This window comes from Aythya ferina (assembly GCF_964211825.1).
Source record: "Aythya ferina genome assembly, chromosome: 1".
Classification (NCBI taxonomy): domain Eukaryota; kingdom Metazoa; phylum Chordata; class Aves; order Anseriformes; family Anatidae; genus Aythya; species Aythya ferina.
Window position 1 is genome coordinate 72,802,705 of NC_140296.1, and position 24,443 is coordinate 72,827,147.

Genomic DNA, 24,443 nt, shown 5'->3' on the forward strand with positions numbered 1-24,443 from the left:
ATTCTGTTTTTTGACTTAATTCCACACTCCCAGTGTTTGGAGTTCACTGTTTTCTCAAACAAAACAAAAAATCACAGTGAATACAAGTTTTGGAAAATATTTTTTTATTATAAAATGTACAGTATATTGACCTTAACATTATAAAACACTGTAATATATCAGAGTCTTGTAAAGACCAATAATTTATAAAATGAGACCAAATTCATTGTTACTCTTTCTAGTCTCATAGTCTGATTTAAAAATATATATATAAAATATATAATGAATGATTTGACTGGAGCATCCTTAGTAGCTGGAAAAGGTTTGTTCATATGTTATGGTAACTAATGTCTGCATGTATTTTTTATTAAAATAGATCACTGTTATTGCTAAATTAGTCTTTGATTTTGAAGAGCTGATAGAAGAATGAACAGAAAGGTTAGTAATCATATTCTATAAGGCTAGATTATGTAAAAGCACTGCAGGGGATAAAGAAAAATATGTTTCTCCAACAAAATACTAAAGCACTTCTATCACTGCAGCTCATTTATTAACAGTTAATACTTCTTCGGTACTTTTAAGGTGCTTGTTGAAATAAGGAGTAGCTTTGGACTATTGACAAGAATAGGCTACTTTAGGTCTCAGATGTTATTGGATAGCATGAAAAAACACGTTACACTGCCTTAACAATTTAAAGACTTTTTCCAATGCATTAGTCTCCTCAATTTAAGTATATCTACTGCCTTCTATTGCAGGGAAGTACTATCATGTTGAATACAAAAGCAATGCACTTCACATGTAAACAGAATTCATTTTTTTCTGCCCTCAGCCTTCCTGGCTTTGTTGCAGACAGTACTTTCCTTCTTGTACTTCCTTGGCAGTGACTTGAACTCTAGCATCCAGCCAAAGGCATTTGTTTTAGTGTTAGAATATGTGTATGTAAGTTGTTTTCGAATCACTGCCGAGTATATTTTTAGCAGTGCATTTATAGAAGCCTGCATCCCTTTGAGAAGACTGCTGGATGACTAATGACCCCTGAGGGTGAAGAAATTTGTTTCCATACAGACGGGATTGAGCTCCTGTTGTCAGATGAGATTTGTCTGGAAGCTCCCAAGTTATTTCTGCTTTAGGAATCCCAATGGCCATACAGTTCAGTTTTACTGAATTCCCAGGCCTGGCATAGATGACAGGTGCTGGCTCACTTGTGATCCGGGGGGGATAAGCTATCACAATGACAGGCACATTCATAACAGAAGTGCCATACTCCGTGGACACCTTACACAGGTAAGTGCCCCTGTCAAATACAGAAGCCTCACGCACTGTCAGAGAGCCATTCTCCAGAAGGGAGAAGCGACCCACAGCCTGGGGGGCATCTAGGACCATCCCATTGGGCAGTGTCCAGGAAATCTGTGCCCTTTGATTTGTCTGGGTGATGCAATGGAGCTGCAGAGTTTCTCCATTGATAATGCTCACCAGGTTGTTGTACTGGTTGCTGATTTCTGGCCTGAGTCCCACCTTCAGGAAGACTACCCGTTCCACGTAACCTCCTGGGTTTCTTGCTGTACAGCGATACGTCCCAGCATCCCCTGCAGAGAGACCACTGATGTGTAAGATCCCATCCCTCTTATGGTAAAATCTGTGCAGACGGCTGCCACTCAGCACTTCAGTGCCATTGGGAAGGATCCAGCTTGTGCTGGGCTCGGGGTTCCCCTGGACTGAGCAGTTCAGATTGATGCTGTGCCCAGCAATGGCAGTGATCCTTTCATTGACAGGGTCCCTGAAGGAGGGTTTCTCCAAATGGTCTGTGATGAGGAGATGCACAATCAGTCTTGCTTCCCCTCCTTCATTCCGCCCAATGCATATGAGCTGCACCGCATCTGTCTGCCTCACCCCTCTGATGTCCAAAGTACCATTCCGATGCACAGTGATCCTGTTTCCATAGTAGGGAGCTGGCAGGATTACTCCTTCTGGAAAAGCCCACAGGACCCGTGGAGCTGGGATGCCTTCAGCTTTGCAGTCAATAAGCTTCCGGCTGTCCCTGATGGCTGTCTCCCTCACAGATGTTATTGCATTGAGATGCCCATTGATTCTGGGAGGCTGAACGTTTACATGGATCCAAACTATTTTCCGATCTTCTCCAGCACTGTTCCGCACTACACAAGTATAGTTGCCACTGTCAGATCTTTGGGCCTTTTGGATGAGGAGGGTGCCATCCCGATACACCTGGTATTTGTCAGATAGGGCGGGAATGGGCCTGTTGGTTGGGGAAAGCCAAGTCACTTTGGGAGTAGGTTCTCCTTTGGCTTCACACGCTACTGTGACAACATCACCATAGGGTACATTAATAATGACATAAGTTTTGTTCTTGATAGTTGCAGGCTCGGCCACTACTTTGACCCGAACTTTCATCTCATCTTTCCCAATCTGGTTCTCGGCATAGCAGGTGTAGTCCCCCTCCTCCCTCAGTCCAACATCATTGAAATACAGGGTTCCATTATTAAAGACCACATATCTCTTTGTCCGGCTGCCACTGTCATCTGACTGCATGAAGGTATTGATCATGCTGCCATCTGGGAGACCCCAGGAGATCTCAGGATTTGGTAGCCCAGTAGCTACACAGTCAACTTTCAGGTCCCCTCCATACTTGACCTTGTGGTTTTTCTCATTCTTTTGTTCTATTTTTGCTGGTTTCATCATCACATTCACTTTGAGGACCACATAGTCATCCCCAATCTTATTGCGGGCCACACACAAATAGTCTCCTGCATCTTTATCTGTAACTGAATGGACAACCAAAGTTCCATTGCTGAATACTTTGATTCTTGTCTCCAAGCTACTGCAAGGAAAGAAAAGAGAACGGGACATGAGCTGCAAAATCACATTTTAGGAGTTAGTAATTGAGTGTAACATTGGAAAAACAAACAAACAAACAAACAAACAAATAACAACCCAACAATATGGAAAAAGCACAGGAGCATTGCTATTTTTAGATAATTAGATGGTCTGAAATGACCAAGATACTTACCACCAAAAAAAAAAACCAAATAATTCCACTCACTCATAACCAAACAAATCTACTCTGTTCCATTCATTGACTTTAATAGTATTCCTTTATTTTTGATTTTTTGACTACATGTACAGAATTCTGTAACATTCAAACATGCCATATCTGAATAATATACTCCACACAAACCTAGATGAATCATAATTATGGAGTCTGGCACTTGGGTGCCCAGTTAAAAATAAATCAATATTCCTCTGGCTCCAGGTACAACATTTTAAACCCTCTGAGCAATCTCAAAGAAGCAAAATGTTCAGACTCAATAATAAACAATAGTTAACCTCTAGTAATTTTACTTTAAAATGACCTAAGCTTTGAAATATGTGTGGGGGAAAAAAAAAAAAAAAAAAAAAAAAAAAAGATTTTCAATGTGCTATTGAAAAAAATTGTGGAATTGGTGCATTGTGGTCAAAATTAATTTCCTCAGTAGGTCCAAGGTTTTCTCCCCAAAGAGAAGATCTACTGTATTAGAAAAGTAGTCCACACAAATCTCACGACAGTAAATGAAAGAACTATTTTGTTGCAATTGCTATGAAACATAAAATTAATTCTGGATTTTGTACTACCTATGGGCTACCCAAATATATTTTTTGTCCAATTAAAAAAAATGCTGACTACAGTCCACTATTAAGAAAGCTGTTGACAAGTGTGTATTTTGATTTCAGCACATTTCTCATCCGTCTACAAAGATGAAAGAGAATTTATTGAATAGAAACTGTGTTTTCCAAAAAGTCTTAGGATATTTTTGTTGCTTTAAAGAAGTCATGTTTTACTTGATATTGTGAACATTGTAGAAGGTATTGTTTTAAGTAGAGGCTACTATGAGGTAACATTTATTTACACATTTTTAAAATGCTCATCATTACTTAAATCATATGATTTCTTTGTCCTATCTTTATAATGTGTAATGATTAGAACAGCAGATACATGAATTTCAGTGAACTCAGTTATCCTGGGGAAAAGCTGGCATCTATGCAACCCTTAATTATGCAACTAAGCACATTGGAATAAGACTTTTTGCCATCAGACTTTTTGCTATATTTACAAGAAATTGCTATAGAAGGCAAATAGTGGCAGCTTATCCTAAACACTTAAACCTGACTTTTCAATAATATTACTGTTTTCAAGAGAATTATGCTAAATTACAACTTGACCATCTTTTGATATAATTTCAAATTCTTCCTTAATGGTTTAAGACCTAACTCAAAACTCACAGAAATCAAGAATGAAGCTCACACAGATATGAATGGTCTTTTCTCTAAGTTCATACAAACTGTAATTTAGCTGCAACACCTCAAATAGTAATTTACCTGTGTAGGGAATCGATCATCCTTTTGGAAGGTAACCTCCATAATATCCGAGGCCAGGGATCACCAGAAGCACTGCAGTCCAAATGCAGAATGCTGCCATACGTTACATCTGTCCTCTGAGGAGAGCTCCCAGTGATCTTAGCATTAGAAGCTTGCTTCTTCACATGCAGTTGAATCATTCTCCTGGCAGCTCCCACCATATTAGCGGCAATGCACTCGTAAGTCCCACTGTCCTTGGGGGACACGTTGCGAATATAAAGAGTTCCATTGGGAAAAACAAACAAATTCCCATTGACAAACTGGGACGGTCGAATTTGTGTGCCATCAAAGAGCACCCAACGGATGCTAGGAGAAGGTGCTGCTTTTGCAGTGCAGTGAATGTTAATACTACTACCAAAGGGCAAGGAAATGTTCTCTTGTTTATCTTGCTGGATGATGGGTGGTAAGGCTGCAATGTGGAGCCTCACTGCAATGCTGTCAGCTCCTGCAGCATTGCTAGCTACACATTTGTATACTCCTCGGTCTGAAAAAGTCGCTTGCTTGATAGACAAGGTTCGATTTTCATGAAGCATAATCCTGCTTTCTGTGGTGGTGACTGTCTGCAAAATTTTCCTGTCTGGGAAAATCCATGAAATATGTGGGCTTGGAGTCCCACTTGCCTGACATTCCATTGCTATGGTCTCCCCAAAATAGACTGTGACATCTCGATAACGGGAAAGTAAAATTTTGGGCTGGTGGGCTACAACTGTGAGCACAATAATCATTTTATCTATGCCATGTAGGTTCTGAGCGGTGCACAAATACTGTCCATGATCCTGAAGCTGAGCATTTCGGATAAGGAAGGTACCATTTTTCAAGACTTCAAACCTTTGTAACCTGGTGTTGGCTGTCATTACAGCTCCTGGAAAGGTGAGAAGAAAGAAATAAATGGAAAATCAAAGGGTTTGTTTTTAAGACATATGTCACTGCACTGAAAAAAAGTTTATGGAAAAATATAGATTTACTTAACACTAACTACATGTACATCTTCAGATGGATCACGTGACATCTTCTGACACTCTCCTTGGTCTTTGCTTTTATTACAAAACTAACCATAATAGTTTGGCAAGTCTGTACAGTGTGGGAACTTTTAAGGGCTTTGTACTTTGGGATTCCTCTTAAGTGGAGATGATACACACATCAATATTTAAGGTAGTAATGTCAACAAACCCTTATGCACAAGCTTTGTCATCATAAATTCTAACTGCTGTGAATAATCACTTGGTTGCTATTCCTCCTTCAAGAACCAAATTCATTAAATGTTAGAATTTTTCTTTTACTATGACAAATACTGCAAAAATATTTTTATCTGTAATGACTGCTTGAAATTGGTCATATTGTTTCTACAATGATTAAAATGGACATAAAATGTCATTAAGTGTTTTTCAGTGGTTTGCAATATTCCTGTAACAATCTTGCATTTCATTATATATTTATATAAAACCATTAAAAAAATAAATACTTGTACCCTTAAAACTGTGTAGAACACTTTTTTTCTCTGTCTTACCTGTAGATACTTTTGTCCAAGTAATAGAAGGCTTTGGTTCCCCTACTGCATCACAAGGGATAAGAATATCTGTTTCAGCAAGGATGGATATGCTCTGAGATACCTCTGAGATAATTTTAGGTCTTTCTTTGGGTGTCCTGAAATTGCTGGAAGATTGAATTATAGATGAATTATGTGGTGTAATGCCTCCCACATGAGGTACAGACTGAACTTTTTGATGATAGTGGACATTTTTAAGAGGCTGAACTGTAGTGAATATCTGGGGTCTTGTGCGCTGAGAATGAAAGGCTGGAGGGGTAATTTTCAAAATTGCTGGTGGTGGTGATGTTGTGGTCATGGTCTGTGGAGGCACTGCGATAACTGTAGCTTTCTGCACTGTAATCCTCGTAGGGGAGACTTGGGCAATCTTCTCATTTGTGTCTTTGGGGACTAGCTGACTAGGGACCACAGGTTTAGGATGCATACTTAAGTGAGGGAATATCCTTGTTCTGTTGAAAAGGAACGGTATTCTGGAACTGGGGTAATAGGGAATCCCTTGATTTGGTAGTCTCCCTGCTGTGCCTCTGTTATCTGGAACATAGTTATTGCCAAAATATCTTGAATTAATATTGTATCTGTTCTGACCCTGATTACCAAACTTGCTTGCAGTGAATGTATTTGTTCTGTGAAATGGAGTGGCTTGTGTTGGGGTAGTTGTCTCTCTCTGAAAGACAAAAGATTTTTTGTCCTGGATAGTATGTGCTGCATATGCTGTTATTTCTGGTTTGTTTGTGTAGTGAAGAGGCTGTTGTGTTATAAAATAACGAAATGAGCCTTGTGTTACAATATATGGAGGCTTCAGTGTGCCTCTTACTGGAACATGCTTTGGAGGCACAACAGGCAGTCTTTGGTTTAGGCTTGGTATCATTCCAGCAGGTGGATGGGGAAGGTTTGGGCTTAGCAATAAACTGTTGTTTGACCTGCTACTGTACATCTCTTTGAATCGCTCCTCTTTAGACTGTATGCTAATCCTATTTTGACTAGAGAAAGGAGTAGGGTATACATTCTGTCTTGAGCTCACTCCCATTCTGTCACCTTCTGCTTCAACTTGTTTTGTTGCTGACAACCTTTCTTGACTGAAGGCATTACTGCCCTTGGTGGTATAATGAAGAGAAGGATATGAAGTGCTTGAAATAGATGGTGGAAGAGTAGGAAGTTTTGTAAATGGAATAAAGACAGTGGGTGTATTTGGAGGCTTTTCAGCTGTCTGCAAAATGCCATGTGACATAGCTTCCTTTTTATCCAAGGAAGATGGTTTTGCCCCAGTCTCAGAAGCAACAGATTTCTTTGTTTCTATAAATGAAAAAGTTTGAGTTTCCATAGTGCTGAAGGAGGACAAAGTCAGCATTTCTTGCTGCTGAGGTGGCTCAGTTACTGCTGGTGTTTTTAAAGTTTCTGTGGGTGTCCACGTCTCCTCTGAAACTGAGACATTCTTAAAAACTTCCACTGTGCCAAAAGGAATAGTTAAGTCTGTCATAGTGGGATACATCAGCTGGAATGTTCCAGCAGTGGTTTCATTAACCACAACTTCTGAGTCAAAAAGGATGGGCTCTTGAGATTCTGAGTAAACAGATTTTGTAGATGATATCAATCTGTTCCTATGCTCAATGGTAGCTCTACTTGATTGTTCTGCCTCACCATCTGTAGCTTTAGAATCTTCTTCAAGGCCCTTCCCTTCAGATATATTGTCTGACAAATGGTATTTTGGCACTTTATTTTGCTGTGGTTTCAGAGGTGTACTTGACTCTTTTGTGGGAACTGTGCTATATACAATGTATGATGATAAAACTGTGATAGGTTCAGTCACTGGAAGTGCCATGTTTTCAGGAGCAGCAGAGAGAGTCACATGTTTTCCTTCGGGTGGAGAAGCAGTAGGCCTAAAGAAAGAAGCTGTGGCCACCTCTCTGATTTTGGTTGTTTTCTCTAGTACAACTGGATCGGTAACTGATGAAGGGGTGAATTCCATATGCTCCTCTTCCTTAGCCTGTATTTTGACACTGTTTTTAAGATCAAAGTGTTCAAGAACTGCAGAGGAAGTTTTGGTCACAGCTTCAACTGTAGATGTTCTTGGAATGGCAGGCACTGCCTCTGTGATTGAAACAACAGGGTGGAAAGGCTTTGTTCTTTGTCGGATTCTATTTGGCCTCAATCTCCTTCTCCCATAAGGCCTTTTCCTAGCATGCTGAGTAACATGTGAAGGTGTGGTCTTTCTATAGGATGGTGTTGTTGTGGCCACAGTGGTCAGTCTACTGATGGAAGCAGCAGATATCTCTTCTGTTTTTTTATGAGGAGCATTAGTGCTTGTCAAAATGAATGTGGGGTCTGGTTTTGGAGAAGCCAGGTTCTGTTCTCTTCCATGATAACTCTCTGCATAACTGCTGGATGTGCTTTCTTGAGTCACTGTATCCCTATGGGTCTCTGGTTCTTCCTTGCTCATGGATATGACAGCTGGAAAACTTGTACTTAAGTCTGCTATTTTCATCTGACCTGTGGATACTTCTGTGTGCTGATGTATCAAGTCATTGCTTTTTTCTGTAACAAATGGAGAAAGAGATGATGAAATGGCAGTAGCACCTACAGAATCTGTTGGGATGATATCATCCAGCTGAGTAGGCATTATGTTGTCAACGCTCATCTGATCCACTTCATTTAACTTCTCACTTGTCTCCAACATGCTATGAGGATCTACAGTCTGAGATTCAGCTAGGACAGTAGCATCAAGTGGTAGCTCAGCAAAAGCAGAATTTTCCTCTGATGTAGAAGATACAGTTGCATCTGCATTTTCCACTATGAATGGACTGCTCTGAATATTAGGAAAGTTAGTTACTGTTTCTTTGGTTAGAGGTTCTTCAGTGACAGTCTGAATATTTTCTTTGACTACAAAAGAATCGGTCCTGTCATCCTGACGCTGTTGACCTTGGGGTTGCACAGTTGCAGACAGAGGAGTCAAATATGAACCTGATACAGGGATCTCTACAGAGTATGTACTTGCAGGTGTTTCTAAAACCCTGTAGTCAGGAAAAGGTTCAGTTTCTGACCCTGTTAATATGGGCTGGACTGAAAATACTTTACTGCTGTCGGAAACAGTGACTGAGAATGGCTCATCTTCACCCAGTGGTGATGCATCAGCAGAGGAATCTACCACATCAGCTGCTGTCTCTGAAGGCAGAGGGCTGGCTACCAGATGAGGGACAGGAGTAGTTTTCTGCATGAATGATGGAAATGCCATTGTTACAGAAATGGCTGTAGCTGTAGTTGTTCTAGGAAGATTCTTCCCACGGACTTTTGCCAAAATGTCAGCCCAATGCTGTGGATTAATCTGTTTGCTTGCCATATTAATTCTCCTTCGAGATTCAAACACTCTCCGGCCTTCTGCAACATTGCTGTCTTGGGTTCTATCAGTACCTTTCCAAATTTTCATTTTCCTTCTGCCTTTCTTTCCCTTTTTAATTTGAGCCTCTGGCACCTGGTCACTTTTTTGTTTAAAGGATACTTCACGATCTTTCAGGCGGTTCTTTCTGCGTGGGAACTCATCCACCCCTCCTGTCCCTGATCCCTCTCCATCATCTATGACCCGCCCTCTTGTTTTTGATGAACTTTTTGAGCTTGGGCGCTTTTTCAGTTTTATCCTTTTAAATGACCTGTCGGACACCATTTTATTTACTGTAACCTTTACAGCAAACTGATCTGATCCCTGCTGATTGACAGCCACACATCTGTAATGGCCACTGTCACTAACGTGGCTTTTTGGAATAAGCAAAGTACCATTGTCCAACATATATCCTTTTGAAGAGTTCAATAAATCATTGAGTATCTGGCTGTTTGGAAGAATCCAGCTTAACTGTGCCTCCGGGATGGCAATTGCACTGCAAGGCAAAACTATTGGATCTCCAACATTTTTATCAACCCTCACTATATCTGTATCAGATATCTGAATAGCTGGAGGCTGCACAAGAAGTCTGTAAGCCCTAATGTCCATATCATCTCTCACTTGGGCAATGCAATAGTACAAACCAGTATCAGTATAACTCACTGGTTTGATTACTAGCTGACCACTGCTATGAATAGAAAACCTACTGTCTTTCTGATTAAATGGTGCCTGCAGTTTAGTCCCATCTGGAAGGAGCCACTGAATGAAAGGACTCTCAGAGGCTCTCACGTTGCAGCTCAGCTGACACTCTGATCCTTCCATGATACTCTGTGCTGTCCTTGTGCTCTGATTTTGCTCTATCATTACCCAGCTTCTCTGCTGCCTGGTGTCTTTGGTATGAATTACCTGAGAAAATGCAGTAAAAAAAGACAGCACCACTTTTTTCCCTGTACTTTGGCGCCTGTTTAACTGCATACTTATAAGAGGTTGCATCACCCAGGAAGGCTCAGCCATTATTTGAGCTTTGACACCCGTGTAATAAAGAGCATCATAATCTGAGCCTTGCTTGTACCGATAGCTTATTTTAGGTTCTTTGCTGAGCATAAGTTCCCTCTCTAATTTGACAGGCACTTCACTATAGTAAGCAATAAGCTTCCACAATTTCTCATAGTTCTCTCGATTCATTGGACATTCAAAATCCAGTGAAATTGTAGCATTTATATCAATCTCCTGAGTCTGGATTTGATTCCACTGAATTTTGGTAGAGCCTGTTGGTTTCTTTATTTCACAGTTCAGATGCACTACATTGCCATGCTCATCAGTCATATTTAATGTAATGTTCCACGGAGAAGACTGAAGCTCTACCAGAGGGAGTTCATAACTGTCACCATCTTCTTCATCTTGAGTGCTGCTATTGTGCCTTAATGAGGACTGAATGATAGGTTTCCTACAGGAAATATCTTTCAAGTTTTGGATATCTTCTTTCTGCAGCTGTTTTGGGCTGTTGCACTTAGGGCAGAGCTGTCCCCCTTCATAGGCTTTGTCCTTTTTGCATTTTAGAACACCTGGAAGCCAAAACAAACAAAAAAGGACAGGTAAGCTGTAGAATCATGTCCCAGAGTTAGCAAACTCTCAGGAGTGCCAAATGGACTGCATGAGATAAACATTATGCCACGTGACATACAAGCAAGGTGTTTTAAAATGTTGCCTCTTTATTTTCACAGTTGAACAGGCCTGTTTCTCCAACTGACTGTAGTTTCTTCTGACTTTAATGAGAAGTTTGAATGCTCCATCCTTCTGAAAATTAGTTTCACTGCCTCTGAATAAAATGACCAGAAATTGAAGTGTTCAGAGCAACATTTTAGAAGTCTGTTAATATTTATGTTGTATAAAAAGTCTGTACGCGTACAGTGACAACCTACCCATCTATCTTTTGGACACAAATTTAAGAGAACAGAGTCCTCTCAGCTTTCAAAAATGCAGCATTTGCCTGAGAAATGCTGGATTTCCTCATTAAATAATTCAGGAGGCTTTTTATTTTTCTCTATTCATTAACAGTAATACTGGCAATATACAAAAAATTCTACTGTATCTACCAAAACGTGCTGATTATTTCCTACACTTACAAGCGATTTGACAGCAGAAAAAAAAAAAAAAAAAAAAAAAGAAAGCACTTCTTCCTTGACCTCTGAAACAACTGCAAATTCTGTAAATATAAAATAAAGATTAAACAGAGGAGTATTAAAACAGGAAATTATATCCTTGACTCCTTGCTTCTACCAATGCCAGAAGGATTCTTGTCTGCCAAACGACAGCCATGTATTTATGTTTAACTTGCGCTGCTTACTACAATGTCAAAGTTGTCTTTCATATTTAGTTTGGAAATATGCTATATTGTAGTTTTTCTAGGAATACGTGTTATGCTGATTGCTCCTGAGGAATGAGGGATCTTTGAATGAATGAACAATAAAGGTGGATTCTAACATAAAATTCTAGGACAAGGGGAAAAAAAACTGGCAAAATTTCATAACCTTTTTGAAAAGGAAAATATATGCTTTGCCAGTCTGACAGATTGTAATATATAAGTGAACCAGTCTACCACGTGCAGATTCAAATATGATGCTTCAAAGACAAGGAAAGTGTATTTCATGACAGAACTGGCACACAACCAGCTTGGCAGATGCCACACTGGTCTGAGGAACATTACTGTGTTTCAAAGAGCACTTCTATCACTCTCTGACAAAATTCCCAAAGAAGTCAATGTTATAGTTTTATAAAAATACTAAAATTGTCATGCATGAAAGTGGCATGGACTAATTCTCCTCTTTCCAAAAATCACCACCATTTTAATGCAGAAAAGAAATCAAATAAAAACAGTAACAAGCCATCACTGTACAGGGAAAGGACATTCATCTAATATTTCATCATTATTACTTAGAGTGCATCTTTGGTACACTTAGCATATCCACTCATATGATCAAGGAGAGCATATAAGAAGATTAAAGTGTAAATTACATAAATATAATACCTAAACTGGATACCTCGAATATCAGTTCAATCAGGGACACTTACACTATTCATTAAAGTACCACACATCCCTAAAACTATTGTTCTATAGCTATGTACAAAAATGCCATGAATTAGATATCCTAAGACAACAAGACCCATCGTCATCCACTACTTATGCTCCAAATCATTACATAAACCTTGTGACTCCAGAACTCATCTGAAACATCTTCAGTTGCAATTCAATGACTATTTCCTCTTAAGAGTCTATCAGCAGATCTGGTGTAACACCCATCCCTCTGGCCTGCTATACCAAACACTTAGCTACCTGACATGGGACACTGGTGGACTCAAATGCCTAAACTGAAAACAGACATACAAAAAAAAACACTATTTAGCGGACTCCTGATCTAAGCACTGTGATTCTTATCTCACATCTAAGCCTAAATTAATCATAGAATGATTTATGTTGGAAGGGACCTTAAAAACCATCTAATTCCAAACCCTCTGCCATGGGCAGGGACACCTTCCTCCAGACCAGGTTGCTCAAAGCCCCATCCAACCTGTCTTGAACACTTTCAGGGATGGGGAATCCACAGCTCCTCTAGACAACCTGTTCCAGTGCCTCACCACACTCAGTGTCAAGAATTTCTTCCTTATATCTAATCTAAGCTTTTTTTATTATTATTATTATTATTAGATTAAAGCCATTCTAGTTTAAAGCAACAAAAGCAGACCTTCCTCTGAAAAAGGAGCAGGACTGTAGGTGTTCTCTGAAAATACTGAAAACAGATTGCTTCCCTTAGAAAAGTAAGGTGTGGTCAATGAAGAAACACTAATAGACAAAAAGGACGCATGAATAACAGCCTTAAAGCTAAAAGCCTGAAGTTAAAGAACTCTTCTGAGAATTTGGAAATCTCATTTCCATTCCTTCCTTAGACAACATAGTGCACATAGACATCACGTAAGTAATGACTCACAAGAAATAATAAATTTATTCATATGCAGAACAGGGGAAACAATATCAAACATTATAAGTTGAAGAGGCTTTGGTAATTTTATTCTTACCTCCAGAAACTTCATTCCATTCAAGGAACCACTTTAAGCTGCAGTCACAAACCCATGGATTCCCATGAAGGTAAAGATTCTCTAGTAGTGGCATACCCTGAAACATCTCTTCAGGCAAGGTTCTAATAGCATTTTCAGATAGGTAGAGATGTCTTACTGTTGACAGTTTGAAATAATCAAGGACCATAAATGTTGAAAAGGTGTGTGGGTGAAGCTGCTGGAGCAAATTTCCCTCCAAGTGGACCAATCTCAGAGAAGTTAATCCATTAAAAGCATTTGGATGAATAAACTCGATTCTGTTGTGGTCCACGTGCAGTCTCATTAAACTTGAAAGTCCATGGAGGGTTTGGCCAGTTATGACTTTCAATTTATTGTAACTAATTTTGAAAACCTTTAAAAAAAATAAAGAGAGAGGGAGATTAATTTGTATTTAAATCCAAACAGAATAACAAACATTCAGTTTTCCTCCCATTCAAATATCATTTGCACCACTGAAAAATGATATGCTAGTCAAAAGAGGGAGAACACAAATGAACATTAGTTAGCTTTATCAAGTATGACATAGGTATAGTTAACAGAATTCCAATATTATTTTTGAGGGGGAGGAATGGTACCTTAATCCTAGGAAAGACACTAAAAAAACAATCAAACAAACAAACAAAAAAACAAACTTGTTTTTGTCTTCAGCTACTTACTGAAGTTAGAATTTGGGAAATTTAGAAAGACCTGAGCATTACCTGTAGAGAGACGAGATCTTTCAAAGCACCATTAGGTATATTCTGAATGTCATTTCCATGTATCATAAGCAATTCCAGTTTTGTAAGTCCTGCAAAGGAGTTTTCATATATAGACTGTATACTGTTAAACCTGGAAAAAAAAATCACAAAATGTGTAGTTACATTTCAAACACTGACTATCATGGATGGCAAAAGTAAAATTAGTATAACCTAACTATCAAGAAAACTTGGATGGATCTTAGTGCACTGTCAAAGAGCCAGAAGGTACTGAAACATTTTTACAAGGCCAAGTATAGTTAGTTCATGTTTACACTAAAATTTCTTTTAAATCAATTTGTGGCACTTTAACCATAATTTAAAACTAAGAGTAATAAATAGGCGTTTAAGTTCTAGTAGTTGTCAGTATGTTTTTCCATGCAGCTTACTTTATGGAATGGCAATAAATTAATGGCCTGTATCCAACCAATGATGCTATGGAGCCTGGCAAACTAGACATGCTGCAATGTTGCCAAAACAGCATCTAACAATAAATGAATAAAGACTTGGACAGAGGACATTAAAAATGGATAGCTCCCAAACAGCAAGAGAAGCAGGAAGTCACATCATTCTTACCTTACTGATACATTTAATTGGCTGCATCAACTAATTATCTAGGTACTGAACTTTCAACTATATAATTTGAGCCCAGGAACTCTTTTTAGAGAAGTAATAAGAAAATCAACTTATTGAAAACAATCAGTTTCACTTAGGACTAACAAGGCAGGTTTTATTTGCCAATATGGAAGCCTTAAATTTGGCTGCCTAGATCTGCATTTGGGTTTTCCATATGTAGATATAAAATTAGACATATGAGCTAATCTGGGCATGAAGACTCTGAATTAAGCATCCAATTTTAAATATCTTTTCCTATTTTTAATACTTTCTTTCTAGACACGAAGGGAAGATAGAGACAGAAATTTAAATACTTTGGTTATGAAGGAAATACTTTTAAATTTTCATTGTTATCTATCTGAAGATTTTGAACTTGCTAAAAAATCAGACATATGTTTTGATATTTTTAGTCCTACTACAGATCTCCCAGGTTTATAGCAGTAATCCTATTAAAATTCCTTATGTTTACATGAGACATTCTAAAAAAAATACAAACTTCTCTAAATATGATTTTTTCCTAAATTATTTCCAGATAAGAAAATTAGCTTTACCTCTTAAATATACAGCAACTTGAAACAAAAGGATTCTAAAAACACTTCTCAAAAATGAAAGAAATGCAACAGATAAGTAAGAACGTTTCTTCTTGGAAGAGGAGACAACTCAGAAAGTGTAATTTTTAGTGACAAAAATACAAAAAAAAATGGAAAGGGCTTTTATACTAGCAGTATCAAATAATTTACTTAAAAACTGGATAGAACTTCCAAAATGTCTACACAATTTAGAAGCTTACACACCCATTTTCAAAACCAATTTAAGGATAGAATTTGTCATAGAATATTTACATATAGGGGAGAGGTGACTGTAAATATGCGTGGTTTTGACTGTGGAGAGGAAAAGGAGGGCAGTTTGATATATTCTACAAAGACAGAATTTATAAAGAAATATGACATTAGGCAGGCTTCAAAGAGAGCTCGAAATTAATGAGACTAAAGCCATGGAAATAAATTAATGTTGTTTGGATAAGATCTGGCATGTTTGTATGAAATTGTACTGAAGGTGAAGTTTGCAGTGAAGAGATTACACATTTTCAGTACCATCATAGCCTATGGTGTTCCTGAGATTTTATTTCTTTAAATTTTATCATATTTTCTCAGCTTCAGAGTTAGCAAGATAACTAGACATAAATATCACAGAGAGCTCCAAAGAGACCATATAATTATAATTCTGACTACCATGAGCTTTACTATACACAAAGAAAATGAAGAGGAAGAGACATCGGTTTCTATGGCAGGTTGTGTACAAGTTGAAGATCACAGAAACAAGGACATGGATTACTGGTCACACTCAAAAATATTTTCATTTCCCAGTAAAGAGGCATATAAGGCCACTTGAAGGCATACCTGCTGGTGGATAGCATTTGGCCACTCTGTGTTGCAGATTCTTTGGCAACAGCTTTTCAATGAAGCTGCTTAAATGACTCCCTTTGGAACCATGTGTGTTTACGTTAAGACTAAATCACATGAATTTGTGTATGAAATTTTATTTTCTCAGAGGGGACCTCTGTAACTAAACTGATGGCAGATGGCCTGAAAGAAATATAGCGAACATTCCTCACACTGCAAAATGTTGTAAGGCTGACCCAGTTGGACATTTGATCTGTACTATAGAAATTACATAGTTATGTATCATTCTAGTAATACTTCCACTGATTTGACTATGAGCCACTGGGATGACTGAAAAAAATGGAATGAAAATACAGATTTTTGTAATACAGTTTTACTGAGTGCAGGGGTATTGTGAGACTAAAATCAGACTTTAGGTGGATAAAGTACTGGTTGATAGACATTTTAACTACAGAGAAGCAAATAAATTAATGTCCCTACTACATGTATTAGTCATAGCATGAACATTTGCAAGTTACAGGCCCTGTGGCTAGGGAAGGAGTTCATAACAGGTAGAGAGATGGTTCTGCTACCAAGCAGAAGAGGACTGAGACTCTTTTGCCATGCTATGTCATACAATGGCCATACACAGCATTTTTGTGATATGCAGCCTACCAACTGTCCCTGCCTTCTCATCTCAGAGAAATGTAGGCTGGAAATACTCTGGCAGAGGAAGGTGATTTGGAGCCTGAGCTCCCTCACCCCAAAACATTGCTGTCTGCTTATATTGCACTTAAATTCTTAGGAAACAAAGAAAGAAAAGAAAAATAAACAAACAAAAAACAACAACTTCAAAGGTTATGGAATAACTAGTCTTTACTGTATTGTTTTAATATATGTTACTTCATTGTGCTCCAAAATCCTACCTGCTTCTATTAGATAATTCTAGTTCTTCTGCATTTTTTTGTATCAGATATAATAATCAACATCTAGTAGAAATCCTCCCATAGTAGGTTTAATTCAATATAGTTTATAAACACTGTAAGACTACATGCACTATTTGCCAGTAAGAACTGACACCATCATATAAAACTTATTTGAAAGTATTACAAACTTTCATTTGAAATATCAGGGCTACACTAAAACTTCCTTCATGCCAGTAATAGTAGTGTTTGAAATACAGAGTGTGGAAGTAACCACCCATCTCTGCAATTCCACTTAAAAAGTACACACAAAGATCCCGGTATGCCGCACACGTGAAGCATTCCAAGATTCAACACCAAGAACATGAAACTGTTTGCTACAAACTGCAATACAAACCCAAAATTGATCCTTTCCACATGTTTAGAAATCCTTGCTGGCACGGCTGCTAAAGACCTAAATGTGCAGTGGACTTCGGTGGGGACGTAGCAGGCGCAGGGGTGGGGGCAGGCCAGGGCACCCGGCGGGAGCCCCAGCGTCAGGATCAGCACCACGGAGAGTGCCCCCACCGCAGTCCTCTCCCGCATCTTGTCGGCTCGCCTTGCCTCACTCCTCCTGGGATGGCCAGGGGTCACGAGCAACAGATGACAGCAACGATGACAAAGGGAGACAGAGAGAAGAAACAAAGATTTTTTTAATACTTTTGAAATGCTCTGTTTACCGTGAGATGCTCTGCAGAGTCCCAGAAGGTCTGTAGACAATTGCGGCTAAGTTCAATCGGGAAGAGTTTTTATTTCGTCCAAGTCGCTTGCTACTTCAAAGTCAACTTTTTCCCTATAATTCATTTCAGTACCCATCCTACAAAAGTTATGCTGTCTTCTTGTGGTAGTAACTTTTGGAGGTTTGCTCTATATGCCAAAGGCAGCTTTTGTCTCACCTACAAATTAGAAAACTTCAAGGGAAGCATCTAGTTCAGGTGAGTTGCCATGGCTCCCTCTACAGTCAATCAACAAGAGAGAAGCAAACCATATTCACCAGAAGGTAATATCAGGTATTTACCCCATCAGGTAACTACCTAGAAATAGAACAGATCAGCCTCCTTAGGTCCCTAACTAGCTAACTCTCCTAGCCAAGCTACCTAATTTTTAGACCATCTACTAACTTCCAGGAGGGTAAAACCAGGCTGAACATTCATAATGTACATGGGAAATAGTAACATTGAGAGAGGCAGGGAGTGAAAGAAAGTAAGAATTGGTTGAACACAGATCTGGACTGTGTCATTTACTGTGCTATGCTGGGCATGCTTTTACCCCGTAATCTTAACCAAACAGGAGCTATGAACGCTCAGAATTGATAGAAGTTGACAATTGATTTAGAAACATAAGCACAGGCCTCCAAGGAAATGTAAACAAGAAAGTCTGTATTTATAACCTTGCCATGTCTATCAACATCGAGGTTCAGATTTTCAGAACTGTGTCTAAACCGTATGACGAGACTCATGGAGAGTTGTTCAAAAAGGCACACTACGCTGGAACAAACCCAAAATGCTACTGTTATTGAGCACTAGCCATTTCTGAAAATAAAGCCATTTTGTAGATGTCTAATTACAGATTAAGCAACTCAACTTGGGAGAAGTTAGTTTGAAATATCCTTATCTACCATGAGAAGAACTTGAGCTCTTCAGATTAAAGCCATGCAAGAATGCAGGCTACTATTAGAAGCAGAAATTTGGTAGTCTCGCTCTTGTGTAACAGTGTGACAAGGAGGGAAAGACATTCAGTTCTACTAGAGATTATTAGTTCCATTAGTTATTGCTTTTAGTATAAAAGTCAGATTTTTTCAGATCTGCTAGCAACAAGACACACATTTTTTTTGTAAGAGCATCATGTGCAAGCTATTACAGTTCAAAGGAGAGGCTCATCGGCATGAAGAAGTTTCTCAAATATCTGTGGTCAAGTTAATGAGACACTTACCATTCTTTACAAAGAAAAATAGCCTTTAATTTGTTTGGAGAACATTCAGGTGCCGTTTTCCTTAAGGTTCTCTTTCATAAAAAAACAAGCTTTCAGGAACATCCTACCCACTCCAGTCCCGTTTGGGCGGGGGCACCGAGCCTCACCGAAGGAGCTCCTTTGCACAAAGGAAGCGATGCCTGGGGCAGCCTCCCAGCGTCCCAGCCGAAGCCTCCCCTCCGCACCTTTGCCACCGGGGACCCCTCGGGGGCGCGGCCGCACTGGCTGCGCGCCTCCGCCCGGGGGCGCCCTACGCGCACCCCTACGCGCCGCCTGCCGGCTCCCCCTCCGCCGCCGCGCAGCGTGGCAGCCCCCCCAGTCCCCCCAACCCCTTTATTATTTTTTTTTTCTCTTCACCGCGGGCAGATGCTTCCCATTATGGAAGAATTTCCCCTCCAGGCTGAGCGGCCGGACGCCGACACCCCGCGGCACGGCCCCGCGGGGGTCTCCCGCCCCCTCCTCCGTCCTCCCCTCGGCACGGAGCCCCCTCTTCCATCACCACACCCCCCTAACACATGGAGCCGCTCCCAAGCCCCCTCCCCTGACACCCCCGTTCCCCCGGCTCCTTACCTGAGGCCGGGCGCGGCGCTCTCAGCGGGCGCAGCCCGCCGCTCCCATGCCCCCGGGGGGCTTCGCGGCGGGGGGGCGGCTACCTGGCACGGCCCCGGGGCCCCTCCGGCAGCGTCCGGCCGAGGCTCATGGCAGCCCGCGGCGCCCCGCCGCCCCGCAGCCTTAGGGCTCCTCATCGCCCGTCATTTTGCAGAAGCCGCCGCCGTGATTTGGTGCCCCCGAAACGCGCATAAACCAGGCGGGGCGGTACCGTGCCGGGGGGGCGTGTAAGGGGGGAGGAGGGGAGCGGGTTGGGGCTACTCCTTTCAGAGCTGTGCCCCGATCCCCCCCGCGGGCTGCTGGGGGGCTCCGCGGTCCCTCAGCGCCGTCTGAAGCCGAGCCCGTCCGTCGGGGGGCGAGCAGGAGGACGGGAGAGGGCAGAGGGTCCCCGCCGCTTGCCGGGCTGCCTGGGGGCGCAGCTCCCTCGGCGGCAGCCTCCTGCCGCCCGCGGCCACATGGGGACGAGGGGCGCGGGGTGCCCGGGGTGCCCGGGGTGAGGGGCTCCGCCGCTCTGCCGCCTCCCCGCGCAGGGCGCTGCTGTGCAGGGGGAGGGCGCGGCGGAGCGGCTCCTCTTGCGGGTTGGGCGGCCCCTCGGCGGGGGGGCGGGCAGGGGGCCGCGGGCGGGACTGAGGCGGGGGGCGGGAGGGGGCAGACGAGCCCTGGCCCCAGCCTGGGAGCTGGAGGTGGAGGAAAGTTTGGGTTTGGGAGCTGTCGGAACGCTGCGGGGTGCGGCTGGCCCCGCTGCGCGCCCCTCCGTGCAGGCACGCACCGAGGTTAGCTGCGTTTGTGGACCTCGCTGTGCTCTGAAACGTGACCAGCCGGGCTGGATTTTTTGTTTTTCATAGAATCGTTGAATCATTAGTGTTGGAAAAGACCTCCAAGATCAACTGGTCTAACCATCCCCCTACCACCAATGTCACCCACTAAACCATGTCCCTAAGCACAACATCCAACCTTTCCTTAAACACCCCCAGGGATGGTGACGCCACGGCCTCCCTGGGCAACCCATTCCAACGCCTGACTACTCTTTCTGAGAAGAAATGTCTACTAATTAAGCACAAATAACTCCTCACCACCGTCGTTGTGGAGTTCTGTCACAGCACTTTTGCAGAGACCCGTAGCCAGTCTGTACGGGACAATTTCATCTCCTGTGTTATGCTTGAGGAGAGCCACGCAAATACATGTGAATGAATAGAAAGAATCTCAAAACTGCAGTAGAGAGACAACAACAAAATGACAATAGCACAGGAAAAGGCAGAAACTACTAACAAAATTAACCAGACTGAATGTAGATAGCTATGAATTGCCTTTTTACCTCTAAAATATGCCAGAGAAACTTTGATTTTGCCAGGAAAAAAATGCAATCACTAAATCATTAACATCCATCTCTTCAATTTCCCTCCTATATCAGCATTTTTTTCAGTACACAAAAGTAAGTCTATTTCTGGTCAGGGAAAAATGCATCACCCAGGTGTACCATGGGACTATTTTTAACACCATAATCTATCCGGTTACACTGCATGTTTTTTGGCTAAACTCAATTTTCTGTTCTCTAGATAGCCTGTATACCAGTTGCCCTCATCTGTAGTAGAAAAACAAAGGATTCAGTCTTCCAAGCCACGAAAGAGTTACAGAAATCAACACAGATCCCTCTCAAGCCAGAAGAATCCCTCTGAGTTTTGGCATGGAGCTTTCAGATTCCACCTTCAAGTTGAGTACATATAGTGAATAGCATCACATTCTAGACTGTAAAGCCTAGATACACTGTATACTTGTAGACAAGTGTATAATTATGAAATTAGTAGAAAGACTGGGAATCTGAGTTAACAAACCATATTTTTTTTGGCTTTGAAACCTGTAACAGGTGTGACTGTCAGAAAAGTGGAGGGACAAAAAACCCTTCAATGGCTGGCGATAACCTGTTGTCACCATCTGAATCTGGACAAGGCGTATCTTCCAAGTGCACTTATGCACAATTTTGGAAAAAGGCCAGATGTTTAGCCGTGGAACTTCTTTTAGAAAAAAAGAAAATGTAAAAAAAAAAAAAAAAAAAAAAAAAAAAGTAACTTAGATGAAAACTAGAAAGGTTTTGAAAAACTACCCCAAATAGTAGAACTTTTTGAGTTCTTCACCACAGAGAATGTTTCCATCTGTGCTTGGCATGTGATATTTAGTCTCTACCAGTGTATCATCTGATCCCCCTGACTTATCCCCATAAAATCACAGTGTGTAGAGCCAGTCAAAATGCAGCCAAGAGGAATTTGACTTTACTAAGCTCTGACTGAAGAAAGCAGTACTCAGAGGTCTCTTGCTCATATCTGGAGGCAACCACAGTTCATCCCTACACATAAACTGATAGCCCATAATTACAGAAGGAAGGAATTTCTTTGCCTTAATATAAGTCATATTTTGAACAAGTGTCATAGTAAATAAAACAAATTTTGGTAGATGCTCTGTTATATGATTGCAAACTGTGGAAAATGAAGAAAACACACTTTTTGATTCATTCATAGCTAATAATTCTTTAATCGATTATGTTATCAAACCAACTAGCGTGTGGAATGATACCAATTACTATTGCTATTGTCATTGCTATTCCTATTCATATTACTCTTACTGATGTAATCATTTAAACAGTACCTGAAATGTTACTTTCCAACACTTGCAGTTTAAATAATACCATTATCATTTTTACTTTTTCGTTATGATCCAACTACCTCTGGGAAGACAAGAGCTTGCTTCGGTATCCCCTTATATAGCTCACAGCTACATTAAATGTTATTACTAAGTATACAGTTGCTCTGTTACTGGGAGGAGAGCTATCTAAATAATCCAGTGATATATAAAGGAACTTACAGCTGGCTTAGTTGTGATAGCCCTTTACACTTAACATTCCTATAATGGCATTTTGATTCTGAAAATCAATGAAGTTAAAATAAATCACATAGTAGGACCAAGCAGATATAGAAATATGCACAGCTAGAACTGGAAAAAAAGTGACACAGAAGACCAGGTCGCCAGGGTAGTGTGCTAAATATCTTTGTTACTTGGAATTTGAAATTTGAGAAGGGATTTCCTTAAAAAAGATGTTAAGCTTTGAGAGCAAGTTTACAAACTATATTATAAATAAGAGAATACAAATATTACAGTGACATTTTAAAATAACAGCATATAAATCACCAACATGATACACACTATTTTCAACGTAAATAATTTTTCAGACAAGCCAATGTCAATACTAATACATAGCTTGTGTATTAACAGTAAATACATCGTCTTCAACATCAACAGCTAAAGCCATACTGCTTTGACAAAAAAGACCATCAAGTTCTATTATATGTTTACCTTATTCCAAAGTTTTACATTTTTATGGGATCTAGCTGAATCCTGTTAGAAAATTATGGGAATTGAAAATATTAAGGACAGATAAATATATTTAATTTATTTGTTTATTTGTTTATTTGTTTATTTATTTATTTTATTGCTGTGTGGCAGATACAATTAGGTAGTTAGCAGCAATGGATTGTCCATTATAGGGGAGTCTTAGATTATACATAGGCCTGGTCACATTATTTTTCTAGTTTGAAGTTTCAGGTATGTTTTAACAAAAGACATTTACTAGCATCTAGATTGACAGCTGGTGTAAGTCTGTATAATTTCTCTGATGTCAGTCAAGTGATGTTGGGTTACCAGGTAGCTATTGTAGTAAATATAACTCCAGTTATGTTGGTTAAATATTTTACACAGTGGAAAGAGACATGCAGAGCAAATAAATGGTGAAGATAATCATCCATGTCACTGTGATGTGCCATTTCATCTGTGGTACCTGCTGCTTACAAAACACTTACTAAATGGTAAGAAAATACTGGAAAGTAGCAAGGGAAATAATGTAGAAATATTAAGGAACTGTAGTGAGTAGCAGATGAGTTTCTCAGAAAGCCATTTCTGAAAGATAGACTGAAGATAAAAGGCTATTCACATGAACAAGAACCTATGTGTTGTAGGAGAGTGAAGACAGCAAACTAATGACGTGGTTTTGGACAAGACTGGAGGCAGTGAAGGGAAAAACATGAATAACAGTTTGAGAAAGGGTATTATTAGAGCTGTCTTTCTTATTTCACCATCCTTCCTCCACTAACTCTGAAATTCCTTGACTTTGTTCAGATCAGCAGTGTTTGAGGGAAACTTTCTTCACTATCACTAATCTTGTGGTTACTTAGCACGCATCAGGCCCTAGAAAGCTACCATCTCCTCTTGGCTGAAGCCAGCATCAAAGCAGGTTGTGTTGGCAAGCTATTGTAACACTGCTGCTCTGTCAGGAATTAAATTTTGATTTTTGTAAGACTATCACCAGTTTTCCTGCCAGTATATTTTTGACAGTTTGGATCAAGGACACCAAATCAAGGACTGAAACAAAGCTTAGCAAGCTTAGCAACCCATACAATAGCAGTTTGTAGGAAGCACATTGTTACAGAGAGGCAATGGTGGCAAGGAGATATCAGGGCTGAGTATCTGGAGTGAGGGTGAAGTAGGAAGTTCTGGAGATTTTGAAGAATCATTTCTTTGTTAAAAAGAGGAATTCTATATTTAAATTTTAATAAAGTCACCAAGTGCATTTGTAATAGCTGAGGATAAGTAGGGAAACGTGGTATGTTTCACATTTTACAGATTTCAACATAGTCTAATTTTCAGAATAAGGGACATAATTTATAGTCTTGCATATCTCATCAGTCAAGTACTGTGTTTTTTAAA

At 40.3% G+C, this 24,443-nt stretch overlaps 1 protein-coding gene across 2 annotated transcripts; it reads right to left on the reverse strand.

The window, feature by feature from the left end:
* Positions 1–87: 87 nt before the first annotated feature.
* Positions 88–20,198, reverse strand: MXRA5 (matrix remodeling associated 5). Of its 2 annotated transcripts, none has more exons than XM_084526074.1 (7): positions 19,653–20,198; positions 17,470–17,685; positions 14,117–14,246; positions 13,380–13,770; positions 5,897–10,870; positions 4,351–5,251; positions 88–2,812 (listed from the first exon to the last, which is right to left on the reverse strand). In XM_084526074.1, the coding sequence occupies exons 1-7, from the start codon at positions 19,826–19,828 to the stop codon at positions 904–906; spliced, it is 8,697 nt and encodes a 2,898-aa protein (XP_084382200.1). In that variant the 5' UTR covers positions 19,829–20,198; the 3' UTR covers positions 88–903. The 2 variants fall into 2 exon arrangements, with proteins under 2 accessions (XP_084382200.1, XP_084382199.1); XM_084526073.1 differs by having other exon boundaries at positions 88–2,815.
* Positions 20,199–24,443: the final 4,245 nt, after the last annotated feature.

Excerpts from the sequence above, each read along its gene's own strand:
- MXRA5 (XM_084526073.1), bottom strand. The coding sequence starts at position 19,828 with ATGAGGAGCCCTAAGGCTGCGGGGCGGCGGGGCGCCGCGGGCTGCCAT. Across the intron at positions 14,247-17,469 it reads GTGGAAAGGATCAATTTTGG|GTTTAACAGTATACAGTCTA; the intron begins GTTTGTATTGCA and ends TTTTTTTTCCAG. Across the intron at positions 5,252-5,896 it reads TTGGACAAAAGTATCTACAG|GAGCTGTAATGACAGCCAAC; the intron begins GTAAGACAGAGA and ends TCACCTTTCCAG.